Source organism: Petromyzon marinus, chromosome 4 (assembly GCF_048934315.1).
Source record: "Petromyzon marinus isolate PM22_M1 ecotype Great Lakes invasive population chromosome 4, UKy_Petmar_22M1.pri1.0, whole genome shotgun sequence".
NCBI lineage: Eukaryota > Metazoa > Chordata > Hyperoartia > Petromyzontiformes > Petromyzontidae > Petromyzon > Petromyzon marinus.
In genome coordinates, this window is record NC_133670.1 from 20,885,884 (window position 1) to 20,906,333 (window position 20,450).

General features: G+C 43.1%; 1 protein-coding gene across 7 annotated transcripts; it reads right to left on the reverse strand.

Annotated features, from left to right (window-relative positions):
* Positions 1 to 601: 601 nt before the first annotated feature.
* On the reverse strand, positions 602 to 17,743 carry BOLL (boule RNA binding protein). 7 transcript variants are annotated; one of them, XM_076060001.1, is made up of 12 exons: positions 13,299 to 13,549; positions 11,782 to 11,874; positions 9,521 to 9,716; positions 8,477 to 8,568; positions 8,146 to 8,200; positions 6,348 to 6,423; positions 5,965 to 6,068; positions 5,683 to 5,778; positions 3,957 to 4,010; positions 3,171 to 3,296; positions 2,637 to 2,735; positions 602 to 2,506 (listed from the first exon to the last, which is right to left on the reverse strand). In XM_076060001.1, the coding sequence occupies exons 2-12, from the start codon at positions 11,817 to 11,819 to the stop codon at positions 2,342 to 2,344; spliced, it is 1,101 nt and encodes a 366-aa protein (XP_075916116.1). In that variant the 5' UTR covers positions 11,820 to 11,874; positions 13,299 to 13,549; the 3' UTR covers positions 602 to 2,341. The 7 variants fall into 7 exon arrangements, with proteins under 7 accessions (XP_075916116.1, XP_075916115.1, XP_075916112.1 ...); XM_076060000.1 differs by having other exon boundaries at positions 3,957 to 4,007; positions 5,965 to 6,086; XM_076059997.1 differs by having other exon boundaries at positions 5,965 to 6,086; positions 13,299 to 13,547.
* Between the last annotated feature and the right edge of the window lie 2,707 nt (positions 17,744 to 20,450).

The following is a 20,450-nucleotide window of genomic DNA, read 5'->3' on the forward strand; positions in this document are numbered from 1 at the left end:
TCGGGAATGCACATTTTGAGGTAGGGATCTACATTAAATTGGTACTTTACCAGCAACCTGAGACTGGACTGGATACCTCATTGCAACCAAGTAGAACATTTGTTATTCTATCATATGACTGCCTAAATGAGCAGCATTAGGCATTGCACAACCTCCCTGCCACTAGAGATCTCGCGCACAATGGTGTTAGAATTTATAACTGTTGGAGAAGCAATACATTTCCGGATGGTAATTTTTTACAGGGGAAATAGCGACACCTTGTGGACGAAACCGATTGACAACTGGAAAAATATCATTGGATAGTGTAAAAAAACGATCCAGTGTAACCTTAATTGAAATCATTCAGCAGGGTGGCACTGTTACGCATCGCTTGACTCCAGGTTTGATAAAATAACTTTGGTGGCCGAGGAATGTAGAATTGTCAATTGGTAGTGACTCCTAGTATGACAGTTTATGGCCTTCAATAACATTTATACCTTGCATTACATAATTACTGTAAAATACATGGTTGGAATCTGCAAATATATGGCCAAGCGTGGTGCATCCGCTCATGTACCTTACAGCACCTTCTGATGTAAACAAGATGTAAACAATGCAAAAGCACCTTCAAAACCTGTAACTTTTATTTGTAAGCTGGGAAACAGTGACTTACATTTGCAAAACAAGTGCCTTAACTAATCCAAGTGGTTTCTACTAAGCTACAATTAAATGTTAAATTGATTAACCTAGTCTCCAGCAACGCAAACATTTTTTTAAACTTTTAGTTTTAATATTTTTTTTCACATTGTTACATTTTACATTAAGCTCTGAGCTTATCAAAACATGTTGTAAACATAAGAGTTCCATCATACTTATATTGCTATATATCACATATCAAATCTTTCAGGAAATCTCGAGAGATGGGGTATAGAGGCAAGATTGCTTTGATTTGGTCAGAATTTTCAATGAAGTGAGTGCTGCTTACTCCCAGTAGGAGAAAGCATCGCAGGTTGAGTTTTTTTTGGGCCACATGTCATTAAAGGCCAGCACTTCAATTAATGTGCTGAGTTGGAGGGAAGACCCAAAAAGATTTGGCCACTTATTTTCATTTGTATAAAACCTAGCTTTGGTTAATTACGCAAAAATGTACTCGACAATAACAGCGCTTTGTTAAAACGTTGAGATAACACCTAAAAAAAGCCTAACTGTAGATTGTCAATCAGTATTAAGTTTGTAAAGATGTATTTTTCATATAAAAAAATTGACATGTTAATTTCGTGAATGTGGATGTAGAATTCTGAAATAATATGCATGATAAACTATTAGTGTGATACATTTTTATATTTTGCCCATAGATTAGCTTGTTTTAGAGCAAAATTACCAAGGGACTTTGTTTTTTTAATTAAGTGTCTATCCCCTCGTATTTCTCTGCCATTAAAAACATTTTGGAATGTAGCATTATTGGTTTATAATGAACGCTAAGCATTACAGCAGTGGTTACATATTGTAAAAATGGGGTTATGTTAAAAATGAAGCACTCGACCAAATCAAAACTGAAATCTCACCATGAAAGTCTATGAAATACTCTTACATACTTCAAGTAAACATACTTTATGCAAGTGTAGTAAACTTTGAAACCTTCCCAATGTGAAGTTTTGTTTAAAGATAGGACAATGCGACTTCCAAGTACAGTAGCTGCAAAAACTAACTATATCACACTTTAAGACTTGTGTACAGCATTGCACACAATGCATGTATAAAATATACTGAAATGTAATCAAGACTTATGTTTGAAGGCAAACATAAGTCTAGACATAAAAGCAAACATTCTTCAGTGAAGGCACTATTTATAAAAGTGCACATCGAGGCAATAACTTGTGTCAAATTATGAACACAATTTTGGCTTCATCTTTCACGAAGTCCTAACACCTGAAAGTTGTGCTTTTTGCACAACAGCTCTAAAGACTTAAAATTCTTGTTCAGTGTTAAATAAGATTGTTTTCTCTTAAATCTGAATGTAAGGTTTCTACGCTTTCGACAAACTTTAACAATAATTAGGTGAATGTGGGTTTGCTTCAACAGAATGAAATATAAAAGGATTTTACACTATGCCGCTTCCCTCGAACACTACAGCAAATTATAATCCTATACGTTCCACATAAAAGTATGCAGCAAGACCACATTGACCTCCTCCATGTAAACAATTCGCCCAAGTAAAATTGGCCATGACCTTGTAGCTGCAATGGCACACGCAGGCAAAACATCCTACCGCAAAGGCTCACACAAAATCAAATATTTTTCATTGTGCTGCGTGTCTCGAGTCGATCAAGTGTGGCCACAGCGTGCAGCACAGTGCGTGCGCTCACTGGCCACCTTCCGTTGGCGTCGGCGGGGGGGTGAGGATTCCTTGTTCCATTCGTAAATCTCGCCGGTGGCGGAAGCCGGTGGCATTGCGCCACATTCGCGATTTGACAGCGCCCTGCTGGGATGTACCGTAGACCCGTCTCATGTGATACATCTTGGTGTCCTGCAGTGCAACAAAAAGGAACAATGTGTAGGTTAAGAAACTAAACGTGTCAATTGTGTACCATTAACAATAATAATATGTAGTATGTAGCAGACAAGTTAAAAACTGATTAAAAACAAAAAAAACTAACCTTCATGTGGTCTTGGGCCACCATGGCCACTTGCATGTTGTTGGGCGGGTGCAAGTGTGTCTGGTGGTAAGCAGCCTGCATCGTATGATCTGTGTAACGCTGTGCATACCAGAGTGTAAATGGCAAAATGAGAACCTTACTCATCCACAAACATCAGTGCTATACTTTCAAATTATGAATCAATATGCATCTGTAAAAAATTGGAACATTTCAAGCCTACGATAATAATTGCAACATTTTACAATCTGCACTCTCTAAAAGGAAAAAAATAAACAGCCCTAAAACACTTGTGACTAATGTCAATACATTTAAACAAATGCCACACACCGGTTTATTTAGAAAATGCACCCCCAACCTTTAAAATAGAAGACACAAGTGCATTTTCTAATGCTTAATTACAGGATTGGGTGGGAGCAAATATTGAAGCCCAAATACAATGATCACTTTTGATATGATGAACTGTACTTGTGACTGTTGCTCTGAAAGCTATGCATCAGATGCTAGCTGGGAGGGCAGTATTTGCCTTCGCTTTACCTCTGAGATTGAAACATCTGTGATTATAGGGCCGGCAGGGGAACTGCCTCCATCAGTGGGGATGTTCAAGGACTGATGGTACATCATCTCTTGGGGCTGCATGTACATCACTGGCGATGGTGGAGCCTTGTAAGAGACACACAATCGTGTTGCGCAACAGCAAGTAACAAGTCTTACTCATGGCATGCTCATGAACAATTGTACAAACCGTAAGAGAATGTATTTCTTTTTATGGGCAACATTTAGATGCAATGTAATGATTTTAAATATAATGCAATGTTATGCAAATATTCGAGAAATAATTGAAAAAACATTTCTGCACTGCAAATGTAAAACAGACAATATGCCATACATGTTAATTCACATTGCACTAGTGCAAACAGTACACCTCCAATCAGGAGTAAAAGAGTCAACACTTAATGCTTGTTTATTACACATGTACAATCATATTCCACCAACTTTAAAGTAGATGTATTCAAAATTTCATGAAGTAACTTTTTACAAGCTTGACTTCAGAACATTTTCTAAACAATGGTCCGTGAATATGCCACAATATTTACTACTAAAGGTGTTCTAAACTGGCTTTTATTCAGAAGAAATATGGTAAGTTAAATTGTTAAAACACAGAAAGGATTGTTTTCTCCTGCACAACTAAAAATAACAGCCATATTAAAGCTGTGCGGAATTGTTCGTGAAAGCTTTTGGTAATAGTTTGAGCTTTGAAATTATCTTTATTTTTTAGCATGCTATAGTAATGTCAAGGTAAGTGTAAGTTCTGTGACTCACTTGAGGCGGACTCCAGAGCCACTGGCCAGTTTGCCACTGAGAAGGGGGAGCCTGCTTTAAAGTCAAAACACACAGCCACCATGTATTAAATGACGAAGATATATTTTGATTATAACCGTCCAAATAAACCAACTGCAAAACATCTCTTTAAAGATTATTGCTATCTATCACTAGTAGAATACTTAAAATGGCATTGAAAAAATGTGCAAGGTTGAAAAGTGTACATTTCACTTGCACTGACTGCGTTAAGTACCCGGTGGTCCGAGTTTGATTTCTGGCCACAGTCGTGATATTCCAAGTTGCAAGATACATTTCTTTACCCAGGTAAGAACTCAAGAAACCAGGACCTTGGCCAGTAGTCTGCCAGTAGGGGGCGAAGATTGCTCTGTATAATCCTAATTGGTAGTTTGTGAGTCATTTTCAAACTCGGCAAATTTGTACTGCCGACACCGGCACACAATGACCTACTACTCTTGCAAATTACGTCAGGGTATCTTTAACATCCACTGTGAAGCACACGGCGCATATTACGTTTGTTACACCCATAGTAATATATCAGGGTCACCATTTGATTTGAACCGTGAACATCTACAACTCGCGAAAAAGGCACTACCGCTAGGCCATGTTATACCACCCTATATGAACCTGACCTGATTAACCCACCACCCCCTTCACCAATTCACATTTACTAGTGTAGTGTGCTCAAAACAATCCCAACAACTAACATGGCATGGGGAGGTGTGCTTCTAGCAGTGGATTGACAAAGGGCTGTAACTTATTATACTTCATTATTAAACAAAGTAAACGTCTAAACTCTTGATGAGCAGGGCAACAAATACAGTAGTTATTTTTACTTGCTACATGCTGTCTCCAGCGCAGTAGTGCCATAAATTAAAAATATCACTGGCCAGCAAGCCAGCCAACTTTCTGGTTACAATAATAACCTTGACTTCAGCCAAACTCCTGTCGACAGTGGTAAGAATCAGTGTAACCACGCGAGTTGTCAAGCAGTTGTTGAAAAACGTTATGCAAAGTACTGTGTGCTTGCAGCCAGCTTAAGCGTAATGTGTAAGAAACTGGAAAATGTTGATAAGTATCATGAGCTTGGTTAGCTATAACTCAATATAAACGATGTGGCTGTATTCATTGCACTGTACAATGGTGGAGTGCAATGTTACAGTACATGGGTATACAGTTCAAAAATTATGCTCTGATGTATATGCAGTCCCATATGCAATGCTGAAAACAAATGAAAATAAACCATTAAGTTTATCTTCATTGTAAAAAAAAAATATTTACTAATCTCCGAGTCATTCTGTTCGCACAGAATTCCCATGTATGTTATGCTATCCAGAGAAGACATTTGATGTTAATGAGTCGCCATGTAAACCTTTTATCTTTTATCTAGAACAAGTTAATCTTAATTAATGGAACAAAGTTATAATCGTATGCAGTGTATTATGTGTGTGTAGTCTCTGCATGGTGTATGTGTTTCCCACCAAACATTTGGGAGGCAAAGTGTGTAGGGGTTACTGAATAGTCTTGGGGGGACTTGAAATATTCTTTTATTTTTTCGATAATTTGTATTTATTCATATCTGCCAAAAACTTGAATTTATCTTTTGTATAAAATGTAAAAAAATTCATAAACAATGCAGAGATGTGATATTTATTTTGATCATGATTTTTAGGAGTCGAGTCTCTGTGTGCTGCACGACTGTTCATACCTGATAAGAGTAGGCAGGCTGTTGAAACACGGGTGATGCTTGGGGTGATGGTATGAGCATAGGTTGATGACTATAGTATGTCTGGGGCTGTTGAATCTTTTCACACACAAAGCAATAACCATGTTTGAGATAAGGCTTACTGTGCAATTTACATTTCCAATAACACACCCATGAGTGTATAATTACAGCTTCTCTTTAAATTACCAAACATCAGTCACCTGTGATTGCACAACATGAAATAATGCAAACTGCTGTGTTTGTACACAAATGAGATTCACTCACAGGCATTTGGACTGGCATAGCATCAGGTTGTTGGAAATAAGCCACGCCATTGTGAAAGAGGAAAGGCTGCCCTGTTGAGGTTGTGAGGACCATACTCCCTGATGCTGGAGTTAGAGGAAACTCTGTGAGAACACAGAGGAATACACACATACAACCACACACAGACAAGTGCCTGATCCAATATCCAAATGCGTAGACATATGCATGACTCTTAAGTAACACCACTTGTTTGCGAGGTTAGAAAGTAGTGCCCAACAACATTATTTGCAGTCAATGAGATGAATACTGTTGAAATGCTTGGTTTAGTAAACACAAATTTGACTAGATTGGTTGCTAAGCGGAAATCGCCTACATTACTCAGAACACCTATGAGTATTACTTACGTGGGAAGCCGACTTGCTGTTTTCGAATGGCTGGGCCAATGTTGAGCTTTTTGTCCTTATACATAATTTTTTCAGCCTAGGCAAAAGCCACAAAACCCATGTTAACAAATCATCCATTACAATTACATTTGACTGAAATACCTATGACCCAGGGATGTCTGTCCTTAATGCTCGTGACGTCACGCCACATCGACCAGCCCCCCTCATTAAGATTCATGAGCAGGTGATGTCCTCCCAATGGACACCCCCCACCCCTCCTCAATAATAATGAGCGGGTGACGTCACTCAATGTGGAGTACTCTTCCCCCCTCACTAATAATCATGTGCAAGTGACGTCACTCCACATCGAACAGCCCCCTCATTAATAATCATGAGCAGGTGACATCCTCCAAATAGACACCCCCCCATTATTATTACCTACTATGAGCCAAGATTATCTGTGTGAAACGCTCGTGACGTCACTCCACGTCGACCAGTCCCCCTAATTAAAATCATGAACAGTATTCTTTGGTTCTTACGTGACTTTACCGAAAGAACCAAAGAATACTCCCCCCTCATTACTAATTATGAGCAGGTGACGTCACTCCAAATCGAACAGCACCCCTCATTAATAATCATTATAAAGTGACGACCTCCAAATGGACCCCCCCTCCCCCCCATTCATAATAATTAGCGGCTGACGTCACTCCATATGGGGGGGCCGAGGCGCCTCCTCCCCCCTCCTCGGCGTCAACTTACAACCCTCACTACAAAGGCAGAACCCTCACGTCACGCGATCTCCGTAACGCTGTTGAGACATCAAAGTAAAAAGGACGTCATGATGAACAAGGGATTATAACCTTAAAATGAAATAGGTCTGTGTCACCGCGCCCTTACAAATTGCACACGCATGGATGCAATGATTTTCACGTCGCGGTCTGCTTTTCGCTTGCAAGTTTCAGATTTACTGTAGTACACCAATCCTTGGACGGGCAAAAGGCTCGTAATACAATAAGCAGTTCAGCTCACACAAGTCATTATTGAGTTATATTCTTGGTTCTTTTGGTAAAGTCACGTAGAAGGGAAACAATAAAATAATAAAAATATAAAATATACTAATCACAATATTGTTTAATATTTGTATTATTTTATTGTTTCCCTTCTACGTGACTTTACCGAAAGAACCAAGAATATGAATCCCTGCAGTCACGAAAGCTTTAAATCATTATTGAGTTGTTTGATAGTGGTGAATGTATACACAGCATACAGAAGCCAAGATGTAAAACTATGTAATGTACATGTTGCACCACAGCTTTAAAACATTATGTACAACTTCTCGTGATATAACAGAATTGATACATTCTTTATCCAACAATGCATAGACAAATGACCTCAAATTATGTCAAATAAAATGAATATAATGTATTAAAAAAATGTTTCAACAACCGTGAATTATCTCATGTATGGCACAAAAAGGGTAAAATAAAAATGGTTACACTCCCGATTTGTTTTCAGGAAAGATGTAAAAACCATGCAATTTCATTTTAATATTAAAACGCTTTTGAAATGGAACTCTGTAAAATGTGACTGCGCCAAACTGACTTGCACAGCAGACCCAGCTATTTAGGTCTTGTGACTTGAGCCAACATTACAAATGACATCTCTCCTTGCCTTTAAATGATTTGCACACAAGGCAAACCTGTTCTCGAACCAGGTCCAAACATTCTTGCATGGTATCACGTGAAGCATAACTTAAGAGCAGTACGTTGTGAAATTAACACACTGGAATGCCTGAAGCAATTTATTTGTACTAATTTACCTCTTGCTGTATCTTCTGTGCATCCTCTTGTGACTCAAATGTGACAAATCCATAACTGCAAAATTAAAAAAGTAGAATGTAGGTGTTTGTTAATGTGCCGATGTTATCACCAAATTTATTAAATAATAACCATAGACTTCTGCATCACACAGGCATCCAAAATATATTATTCATCATAATGTAAATATTTTAAATATTAATGTTGTAACCTATATGTGATGTTAATCTTTAAAAACACAACTTTAACAGATCTGCAGACTATTGCAATATGAAAACAAGGAACATTTGAACCAGTTTTGGTGTAAATTTGCAAAATATAATCAGGACTCACCCTTTGGAGACTCCAGCCCTGTCATTTATGATCTTGACATCTTTAACAACACCAAACTGAGTGAAATACTTCTTAAGTTCAGCTTCATTTACCTGAAAATAAACGTGCACAGCAAATGGAATATATAGGCATTACTTTTACTCTGAATCACCAGCAAAGGCATGTATGTACTTTTCCCAAGGTTCTTGCGACTGTTTTAAAGTGTACCTTTCAATGACCAATCTTCATGCTCTTTTAAAATAACGTGTTTGCCGTCACCCACATGCATTATACAACTTGAAGATGCCTCGTTTCTGCTGTCATTTACAAAAAATACATTTTATAAGAACATTCTGGAATTACACAATGTGAAAATCCAAGTGATGTGAGGCGTCACCTTGAGGTCACCTGCACAAATGCAATGTCCCATGACATTCATTGTTAGTATGGCTGGTTCTACCCTACACCGGCACGAACATTTTGTTGTAGTACACATGTAAAAAATTATTGCAAAAGCTGCAATCCTTCATATTTCAACTTAGCACGACACTTGATATATGACGTGATGATTTGGAGCCCGCCATTAAATTAGCTCTTCATTCAAACTGGATGTCTTGCATGTTTTAAGTCGCTTCTGTAATCACGTCTCGTTTGCACCATTTGCATAAATGATAAAATTAGCGTAGAACCTGCATGTCATAATATTTTATAACATGCACGATTTGATGCACGTTGTGAGCAAAATACATGAATCGATTAATCATTGCACTCCTACGTATGACACGTCAACATCAATTCAATTACATTAATGAAAGCATTTATAAACGGTGATTTTACAAACCTCTATTATGTACATTGGTCGCGAAAATCGTAACATTTTTGTGAATAAGGATTTTCATAAACAACATTACATACCTGTCAACCCCCTTATCAGTGCCTACCTTAGTACAGACCAATGTAGACCTTATTGGTCACCCCCTGCCCCTTATAAATTTCAAACGCCGATTAAACTGTCGTCTCGTCGCCACCAAGTGAAACGTGTTGTGCCCACGAATCCCCCCACACCTTGAAGTCGATGCCCCCAACAAAGATGCGATTGGGGATAACGGTGCCGTAACGTGGCGCCTGCGTGGGGTTGCCGCCGCTTATCAGCGACGGCACTGCCTCCAGCGTAAGTGGCGGCGATGCACCACTACCATCACCGTTGCTGCCGCCACCCATGGAGTCGCTCATCGTGGCACGTGCGGACAGCAGCAGCACCCTGGCGGCGACAAGACGATGACAAAAATGGGGGTCACGCGGGAAAAAGGAATACACAAAGATCCCCCGTGTAGCCTGTAACAGACTGTTGTTTGGGGGCAAGTGCTGTTAGTCGAGTAGCGCCGATGATGGCCGGCACTGTGCGGCACACGAGGTTGGTGGGTGGAGCAACCACGCACGAGCGTCTTTGTCTCCCCGAGTGGCGATGTTTATACACCGCGCCGGGTACTCATTTGAGGCTGAGTCGAGCTAGCGGAGAGGCCCTGGACCGGTTCAGATAATCGTCACTGGTGTTGGCGGCCCTGAGCGGGAATCGAACTCCGGTTCGCAGCACAGCGCGGTGCGCTAACCGCTGCACTACCGCTCCCCCCACACAAGACACCAGGTACTAATGCGCAATTTACATCACTTTCACCGTCAGTCATCTTGTGAACGAGACTTGTTATTTGTACGGTAAAATACTCCCCCCCCCCACCACCAGCCACAGACCCGGGTTTGCGCGTTCCGGAAAGGTATGGCGCGACGAACGGTACGACGCATATCGAAACGACGCAAATCAAAACGAATATACAGGGGGGTAAGTAGGTAGGTGGAGGCGAAGGATACTGTAAAGTGCAGATGCTATCAGTGACGTAGGTGCCGGTCAAGGCGACACGAGTCGAGGTAGAGTAAAGTGATGACTGGCGAAATGTCGTACTCAATATTGTACATGTTGTGGGTTTACTCTCTCAACATGCCGGTGTGCTGTACTAGTGCAATGAGCGACCGTACCCGAGATTCCCCTTCCAGGCCAGCAGGTGCCACTCTGTCATTACACGGGTAACGAATTGGCATGTTCTGTTTGACCTGAAAAACCTTGCTAATTGGCTGTGTCGGGTGGTGGCGGGTTTAACGACACATTTACATTTAGGCGATCTAACCTAAATAAACTCCTTTAAAACTTTTTTTTAAACAATTTTATTTTAAAGTGCGCTAAAAAGTAAATAACTCGATTTGACAAAGGGAAGTGGACGACATCTTGATTACAAGAGACAGGTGGCGCCTGATTTTTGTGCGAGCCGATTCCACAGTTTAGGGACCGCGGCGTTTTTCACCTACACAAAAATATATAATTAATATGCCGCCCATGAAAAATGTGTAATTGCTCGAAAGGAGGCAATTAATTGATTATTTGATGCCGATTTTTGTTTTTATACAGACACGCATTGTCACCGGATCTGAGTACGCGTGCAAAATTTGGGATTAATTGGACAACGGGAAGAGGACGAAATGTAGATTACAAGCTTTGACCACGACACAGGAGTCAAGTTAATTAAAGCCGTAAAAAAATACCTGTATTATGGATATTGATCGCGAAAGCCTACTACGTGTTAAACCGAAGTGACGACGTATTTGCGAAACGACGTGGGAGAGCCCAAGTTCGTGGTATTACTGTACCAGCATTCTGTGGTTCTATTCGGTAAAGTCACGTAGGTAAAAAATAAAACAACAAAAATCAGCCTACAGATAAACACCTGACAGACGTGTTTTGCCAACACGCGACAATACAAAGGCAAATTTTAACTCACGCGAGTGACTCTGAATACTGCTAAAAGTATTCTGGCAGGCCTACAATTGTCAACCTTTGGGGGGGGGGGGGGTTCCATTAAGTACACAATTAACGTTGAATCAAAATGATAGTTAAAAAAATAGATTTCAAAGTAACAGCCACGTTTACCAAATGTTGACTGAACGAGTTCATTGAAAAGCGAGTACTTGTAATCGATAAATGTGAGGTAAAATTTCCCAGTTAAAAAAATATCTGAATAGGCAAATCAAAACGCCGCTGTTTGACGCCACTTTAGATGGAATAAGACAACACGTACCTTTAGCCGTCTAGACTAGCTATTCGTTTGAATATACAATCATATTTACTCTCTCACTCTCTCGTAGACTCCACTTTAACATCGTCATACACGGGATGTCGACGTTATTTCACGTAACGCTAGTCCCCCGCCATTACACAATTCACGTCGGCATTCAAAAGTAGAGCATTTAATAATAATAATTAAAAAAAGAGTACGTACTTCGATTCAAAACTTGAGTTAGTCCAGAGGTTAAACATTGACACAGATCAAATATTGAAATCCAAGTAGTTCCGTTTTCTCTGCAACACAAAACTTTAGGAGGGGTTTGGGGAGGGATTTAAAGTTCAGTCCAAAAAGCTTTGGTTTACAAAAAAAATACCACTCCATGGTACTGTAACCATGTTCCGTCTACTGCTAGATGAACAAAATCCCACCACGGCCCCACTCATCAACATCACCTCGCTCACGTCCGTCAAACAACAACATTGATCCACATCGTCGCAATCCTCTTCTCATCTGGCTTGCCATTCATTCCGTCATTATCGTCCTTCTGCCCAAGGCCTGGTCGTTCACCGTCGTTCCCCGTGGCGGCGTCTCCCTCCCCTTACCCAGAGGCCTTTTTGTTGTTTTCGCGGGAATTTGACGAACCCGCTTCTATAAATTATACAATTCTAAAGTATAATTTTTTTTAAATCAATAATTTTTTGCACGTTCACCCACGCAGGTACACACGTAGTAACGTGCTTCCTTGCAAAAGCTATCTCACCCGAGTGGTTTTATTGAGAATTTTAACACAACTCCCGTTTTATTGTTATAACGCCTATTGTTATATATTTTTTAAACAAACTTTTGATTATGGCAAAAAAAAGAGATACTCGATGTGAACACAAAAATAAACTACACAATAGCGCGTCGAGAACTAGTTAAACCCCTTGTTTATAAATATATATCGTTATTACTTTTAAAAGCTTATCGAACATACGCATTTTAAATGCGTCGTTATTTATATATTTATTTCTAAAAGCGGAGACTTAAGCGTCGTGTGAGGGCCTTCAAAAATAACTAAAATCATCGTAGTTAACTCGTTGCGAACTCGGCTATACACACACACAATACTAAATCATGTTGCACAAAAAGGGCACAATTTGTAGTTATAAAACATTTAAATGTAATCGCTTACGGAGAAATAAAAAAACACCTCAACCGCCATCTCCCGAGGCCCACGTGGCGCTTACGACCATCTCACGAACCACCAACCCTATAAACATCACAATCTCTCATCGGATATCTATTGAAAACTCAAATATACATTTTTTAAAAAATATATATATACTTTTTAAGCTTAACAATATCAAAGAATGATCTTTTTAAAAAAAATCGCTCACGATGACCAATGCAGTTCCATCAAGACGTATAGCCAATTCTTCGCTATATAAATGTTCCTCAGTAACAGCGAATTCCGATAATATATTCACTAAATGCTGTTTATAGCTCTCGCTAAACCCTCTTCGTGTTCAATTAACGCGATAAATGGGTGATAAAATTGAGGATAAAAAATTCAAAACTCCTCATTTTAATTTGGCCCACGAGTCTCAACGGCCATCTAACATTACAAACACAACATCGTCGTTTTAAAAACCCGATCGCCATCGAAAAACGTAATACATAAATATTATACAGTACGAAGTTGTTATTAAACATTACAAATTAATCGCGATTAATTAATTTGTACTTACGAGGCAAAACAAAAACTTAACTTCCCTGGGCAAGTCAACTTCGGCGGAATAGCTCGACGTTAAATTAAATCGAACGTGATATCACACAATTCGATGCTTCGGCCAAGTGCGTGTATTGTGTTATATTTCCTTTCGCACTTTTGTTTAATTAAAAAAAGAATGAAGTGCTTTAGTTCAAAACGTGAACCGCTAAAAGCGGTGCCCTGAGAGAACCGGGGCCCCGAGTGACGCGCGGCGTTTCGCTGATGCGAGAAGGCGGCACCTGCCGCGTGTTTATTTATAAATACCACGTGTCACCAGCAGCACCACCACCACAGTAGTACACACGTGTCACCAGCAGCACCATCACCACAGTAGTACACACGTGTCACCAGCACCACCACCACCACAGTAGTACACACGTGTCACCAGCAGCACCAGCACCACAGTAGTACACACGTGTCACCAGCACCACAGTAGTACACACGTGTCACCACCAGCACCACAGTAGTACACACGTGTCACCACCAGCACCACAGTAGTACACACGTGTCACCAGCACCACCACAGTAGTACACACGTGTCACCAGCACCACCACAGTAGTACACACGTGGCACCACCAGCACCACAGTAGTACACACGTGTCACCAGCACCACCACAGTAGTACACACGTGTCACCACCAGCACCACCAGCACCACAGTAGTACACACGTGTCACCAGCACCACCACAGTAGTACACACGTGTCACCAGCACCACCACAGTAGTACACACGTGTCACCAGCACCACAGTAGTACACACGTGTCACCAGCACCACCAGCACCACAGTAGTACACACGTGTCACCAGCACCACCACAGTAGTACACACGTGTCACCACCAGCACCACAGTAGTACACACGTGTCACCACCAGCACCACAGTAGTACACACGTGTCACCAGCACCATCACAGTAGTACACACGTGTCACCAGCACCACAGTAGTACACACGTGTCACCAGCACCAGCACCACAGTAGTACACACGTGTCACCAGCACCACCACAGTAGTACACACGTGTCACCAGCACCACCACAGTAGTACACACGTGTCACCAGCACCACCACAGTAGTACACACGTGTCACCAGCACCACAGTAGTACACACGTGTCACCAGCAGCACCACCACCACCACAGTAGTACACACGTGTCACCAGCACCACCACAGTAGTACACACGTGTCACCACCAGCACCATCACCACAGTAGTACACACGTGTCACCAGCACAGCACCACCACAGTAGTACACACGTGTCACCACCAGCACCACCACAGTAGTACACACGTGTCACCAGCACCACCACAGTAGTACACACGTGTCACCAGCACCATCACCACCACAGTAGTACACACGTGTCACCAGCACCACCACAGTAGTACACACGTGTCACCACCAGCACCATCACCACCACAGTAGTATACACGTGTCACCACCAGCACCACCACAGTAGTACACACGTGTCACCACCGGCACCACCACAGTAGTACACACGTGTCACCACCACCACAGTAGTACACACGTGTCACCACAAACCAGCACCACAGTAGTACACACGTGTCACCAGCACCACCACCACAGTAGTACACACGTGTCACCACCACCAGCACCACAGTAGTACACACGTGTCACCAGCACCACCATCACCACAGTAGTACACACGTGTCACCACCAGCACCACCACAGTAGTACACACGTGTCACCATCACCACCACAGTAGTACACCATGCACACTGGTGGTACTTACACGTACCACCACCACAGTAGTACACCATGCACACTGGTGGTAGTTACACGTGTCACCACCACCACAGTAGTACACACGTGTCACCAGCACCACCACAGTAGTACACCATGCACACTGGTGGTACTTACACGTGTCACCACCACAGTAGTACACCATGCACACTGGTGGTAGTTACACGGTACTTACACGTGTCACCACCACCACAGTAGTACACCATACATACTGGTGGTAGTTACACGTGTCACCACCACCAGTAGTACACCATGCACCCTTGTGGTAGTTACACGTGTCACCATCACCACAGTAGTACACCATGCACATTGGTGGTAGTCACACGTACCTCCACCACAGTAGTACACCATGCACCCTGGTGGTAGTTACACGTGTCACCATCACCACAGTAGTACACCATGCACATTGGTGGTAGTCACACGCGTCAGTCACACGTGTCACCATCACCACAGTAGTACACCATGCACACTGGTGGTACTAACACGTGTCACCACCACCACAGTAGTACACCATGCACACTGGTGGTAGTTACACGTACCACCACCACCACCACAGTAGTACACCATGCACACTGGTGGTAGTTACACGGTACTAACACGTACCACCACAGTACTACACCATGCACACTGGTGGTAGTTACACGTGTCACCACCACCACCACAGTAGTACACCATGCACACTGGTGGTAGTCACGCGGTACTTACACGTACCACCACAGTAGTAAACCATACACACTGGTGGTAGTTACACGTGTCACCACCACCACCACAGTAGTAAACCATACACACTGGTGGTAGTTACACAAGTCACCACCACCACAGTAGTAAACCATACACACTGGTGGTAGTTACACGTGTCACCACCACCATCACCACAGTAGTACACCATGCATACTGGTGGTAATCACACGGTACTAACACGTACCACCACCACAGTACTACACCATGCATACTGGTGGAGGTCACACGGTACTTACACGTGTCACCACCACCACCACAGTAGTACACCATATACACTGGTGGTAGTCACACGGTACTAACACGTACCACCACAGTACTACACCATGCATACTGGTGGTAGTCACACGGTACTTACACGTACCACCACCACTGTAGTACACCATGCATACTGGTGGCAATTACACGTACCACCACCACCACAGTAGTACACCATGCACACTGCTAGTAGTCACACGGTACTACACGTACCACCACAGTAGTACACCCTACACACTGGTAGTCACACGGTACTTACAGGTACCACCACCACTGTAGTACACCCTACACACGGGTAGTAGTCACACGGTACTACACGTACCACCACCACAGTAGTACACCATGCATACTGGTGGTAGTTACACGTACCACCACCACAGTAGTACACCATATACACTGGTGGTAGTCACACGGTACTACACGTACCACCACAGTAGTACACCATGCATACTGGTGGTAGTCACACGTACCACCACCACAGTAGTACACCATACACACTGGTAGTAGTTACACGTACCACCACCACCACAATAGTACACCATACACACTGGTAGTAGTCACACGGTACTTACACGTACCACCACAGTAGTACACTCTACATACTGCTAGCCACACAGTACAAGTACCACCACACTACACCCACTACCAATGTACACCCTGCATACTGCAAGTCACACACTACGAATGGACGTATGCTGAACTTATTTCGCACCGTACGTAACCAACCGTGCTCATCACGTACCACCAAAACACACAACTACACGCCGCCACATACCACCACACTATACCACATACCACCACAATATACCACCACCACCATTCTGCAATCAAAAATACACCTTACCACACACTACATACCACATTACCGCAGTACACCCCGCCACATGAACACAGCACTACCAAATAAAAACCCCGCCACATAATCCCACCAACACATCCTAAGCACGCTGCCGACATATCACCCACCACACGACAAACCCCACACAATAATAACATTACAAAAAGACCACACTTGCGCAGCGCAGAGTAGTAACCAAATTTCGCACATCTCTGTCCCACAACACCATCTACAAAACACCCCCCACTACCACCACCACCACACCGTGTCGCACTGAAACCGAGAGCTCTATTTGAGTGTAAAATAACACAGGGGGGGACGTCTATAACCCCACCGCCCCCCGAGAAGCCGCTTGTGATGTAAACAGGCATGGTTGCCACCTATTTCAAAGCGTTTTGTTGCAGTGTAAAGATATATAGAGAGGTAAAAGCCTCCTACCTCAACACCCTTCCGCCACTTTTTGAGCGGCGTCTCAACATCTTCTTGAACTCGATCGTGTCGGTGTTTTTTGTGTTGTTGTTGTCGCCGTGGTGGTGGTGTTTGTTAATCGTGGGTCGTGTCTCTCTCTCTCTCTCACCTTTTCGAATATTTCCGCGGGTGTTGAGGCAGGCAAAAGAGATGACGGTGAAGTTTGGTGCCTCGTCGCAGCGCGGAGGAGGAGGACGAGAAGACGTTGAGGTTTTGAGGAGGACGTGAGGGTTTGTTCCTCGGCACTTACGACGAAAACCTTTAATAATTTACCGTGGCGTTTGACACGGGGGGGGGGGGGGGCTCGTCGTAGCAGCAGCCACCTCGAAGGCGAGTGGCGTGAACTGTGAGGAGGTGGAGGGGGCCGGGCAGGGTTGAGGTGGGGGGCGGCGGTGGTGGTGGACCTCTTAAAATAGAGCGGACCGAATGTACCATCGGCTGCGCGCGGGGGGTGGGGCGTCCGCGAACTTTCGTCAACTTTATCGTCAACTGGCGCCACTCTACTTAAACTTACCGCTTCGATCTCCTCCTCCCCCACCACCACCACTACCCACTACTACTAACCACCACGCGCATGGAATTGCTCGATTTGTCTTCTCAAACACTTTTGGTGAGCGTAACAAAACGGCACCCGCGGGTTTAACAAGAATGCGCGCGTGGCTGGACGCGTCGCGGACCCCACTTGGCCGAGTGGACCGTGCCCACAACGCGGGGCGAGGGTCCCGTGGCCCCGTCGTCGTTCCCCTTCAGGCGCGCACGTGCGCTGGATGTGTGTGGCCCCATCATCAACATCATCATCATCATCGTCGTCGTTGCCACGTGCGCTGGATGTGTGTGGCCCCATCATCAACATCATCATCATCATCGTCGTCGTTGCCACGTGCGCTGGATGTGTGTGGCCCCATCATCAACATCATCGTCGTCGTCGTTGCCACGTGCGCTGGATGTGTGTGGCCCCATCATCAACATCATCATCGTCGTCGTTGCCACGTGCGCTGGATGTGTGGCACCATCATCATCGTCGTCGTCGTTGCCACGTGCGCTGGATGTGTGTGGCCCCATCATCATCGTCGTTGCCACGTGCGGTGGAGATGGCCCTTCATCATCATCGCCACTTGCCAAGAATGAATGCGCAACACTGACCAAAATTGAGCAAAACTGTTCGAATGTTTTTATCCTGTGGATCACACACACCTGTCAACCCCTTATCAGTGCCTACCTTATTACAGATCAATTCAGACCTTATTGGTCACCCTGTGCCCCGTGTACATCTCAGCGTTCAGCCTACAAAGTCCCATCACAAGGGAGAAACACAAAGAAATTTAACAAAAAATAGTTTTGCCCGTATTGAAACGGCTATACCCAGTATGGACCTGAAAACTACATTTCCCTGTACAAGAATACGGGGTAACCCGCTTGTTTTGAAAGGTATGGGATTATAAACCTGGCCTATCATGTACGAGGCTGCATCTATATATATCACAATCGCTCTGGTCATATGTACTACGTATGTTGAACTTCTATCGCACCGGACGTAGCCAACCATCAACCCTGTTAATTGGAGGTGCTGGGCGGAACGACAACCAACGAAACGCAAAAATAAGTTCTAAATAAATGAGTTTTAAATCTGGATTTAAAAGTGCATTGCTTTAAAGGCTTCCTAACGTGGGGATGGAAGAGGGCGCGATGCCGTGGCCGTCTTTGTTCGATGATGAGCCAAAAGTAGCTGCGAGGAAGATTTCGCCTGATGTTTTTTTTGCTCCTATGCCATACCTGTCAACCCATGCTGCTAGTAGTACACCCCGCATACAGCTGTTTCAATACGGGCAATATTTTTTTGGGGTCTATTTTGTGTTTCTCACCTTGTGATGATGGGACTTTGTAGGATGAACGCTGAGATTTATAAGAGGCACGGCGGCGGGGGGTGGGGAGGTGACCAGCAAGGTATGAATTGGTCTGTAATAAGGTCGGCACTGACAAGGGGTTGACAGGTACGCTATTCCTCCCCAGGAATATAACAACAAGCTACTGCCACGAACCATCACAAAACGTCGAACTTTTCACCGCAAGTTTAACACGCAAAAAATGTATTTGTTCAATTTGCAGAGCGAGGAAGCACCACCACCACCATCATCACCACCACCACCATGCGGACGCAGAGGAGCACGCCTCCCGTGTGTTTCACTGCTGTGCAACCAGCTTATAAAACGTGGTATAGCAACTGAATGATATTAAAGAGTTAAATTGACTGCAAAACCGTTTTGTCTCGTTTTATCTATACCAATACTAACATTAAAATGACCACGCGTAAAAAAAACAACAACTATAGTGTGAACACGCCCTGTACAGGGGATTCAATTTGTATCCGTATTCGTCCTCATCGCTGTCAATGATAAGATATCGAGTCCACAATTGAGATTACAACTTTGGACATGCGGTGAGTTGAGCTTAAAGACCAAGTGAAAGCCGTGCTGTGCTACAACTGTGTAAAATTCACGCGTAAAAGTGTATTCGCTAAATAGCAAAAAAAACGTTTCTGTACAGCACGCAAATGTAACAAAATTACAATAATCAGTTTAACATGTAATCGATGCACACATGCGTTAATCATTAACAGGACAATGCACTATAACATACCCCACCATTTGCAGAAGATTACGTATCTACAGCGGAGGTTTTATACAGGAATAAGGGTTGATGAAAAAGTGCAATGTGCAGGAAATGCATTTCACTTTTAACGCTACATGCGTTGAGTTGATGGTTTTATTTTACAATGCATAAGCTTTTGTTGAAAAGTAGCAGTCAATCAGTTACTGGACAGGCAGTCGAAACATTAAATTAGTTTAATGGAGACGTGAATACCATCACAGGTGAAGTTGATGCGAAACTGGATTTGAAGTGGTATTTCACGCGAATGGATTTATTAAGAGTTATCAATAGCCAAATCCGAACGCAACACTTCCCAATCTATAGTACAACAGACCTACAATTACCATGTTTATTCGTCAAATTACATTTTCAATGTGGATAAATTAGTACTGGTTTTACCCCGAATCAACCTTGAATACCTACACA

Excerpts from the sequence above, each read along its gene's own strand:
- BOLL (XM_076059997.1), bottom strand. The coding sequence starts at position 11,819 with ATGTTTAACCTCTGGACTAACTCAAGTTTTGAATCGAA. Across the intron at positions 9,717-11,781 it reads AACTCAAGTTTTGAATCGAA|GGTGCTGCTGCTGTCCGCAC; the intron begins GTACGTACTCTT and ends TGTCGCCGCCAG. Across the intron at positions 8,201-8,476 it reads AGGGCTGGAGTCTCCAAAGG|TTATGGATTTGTCACATTTG; the intron begins GTGAGTCCTGAT and ends TTAATTTTGCAG.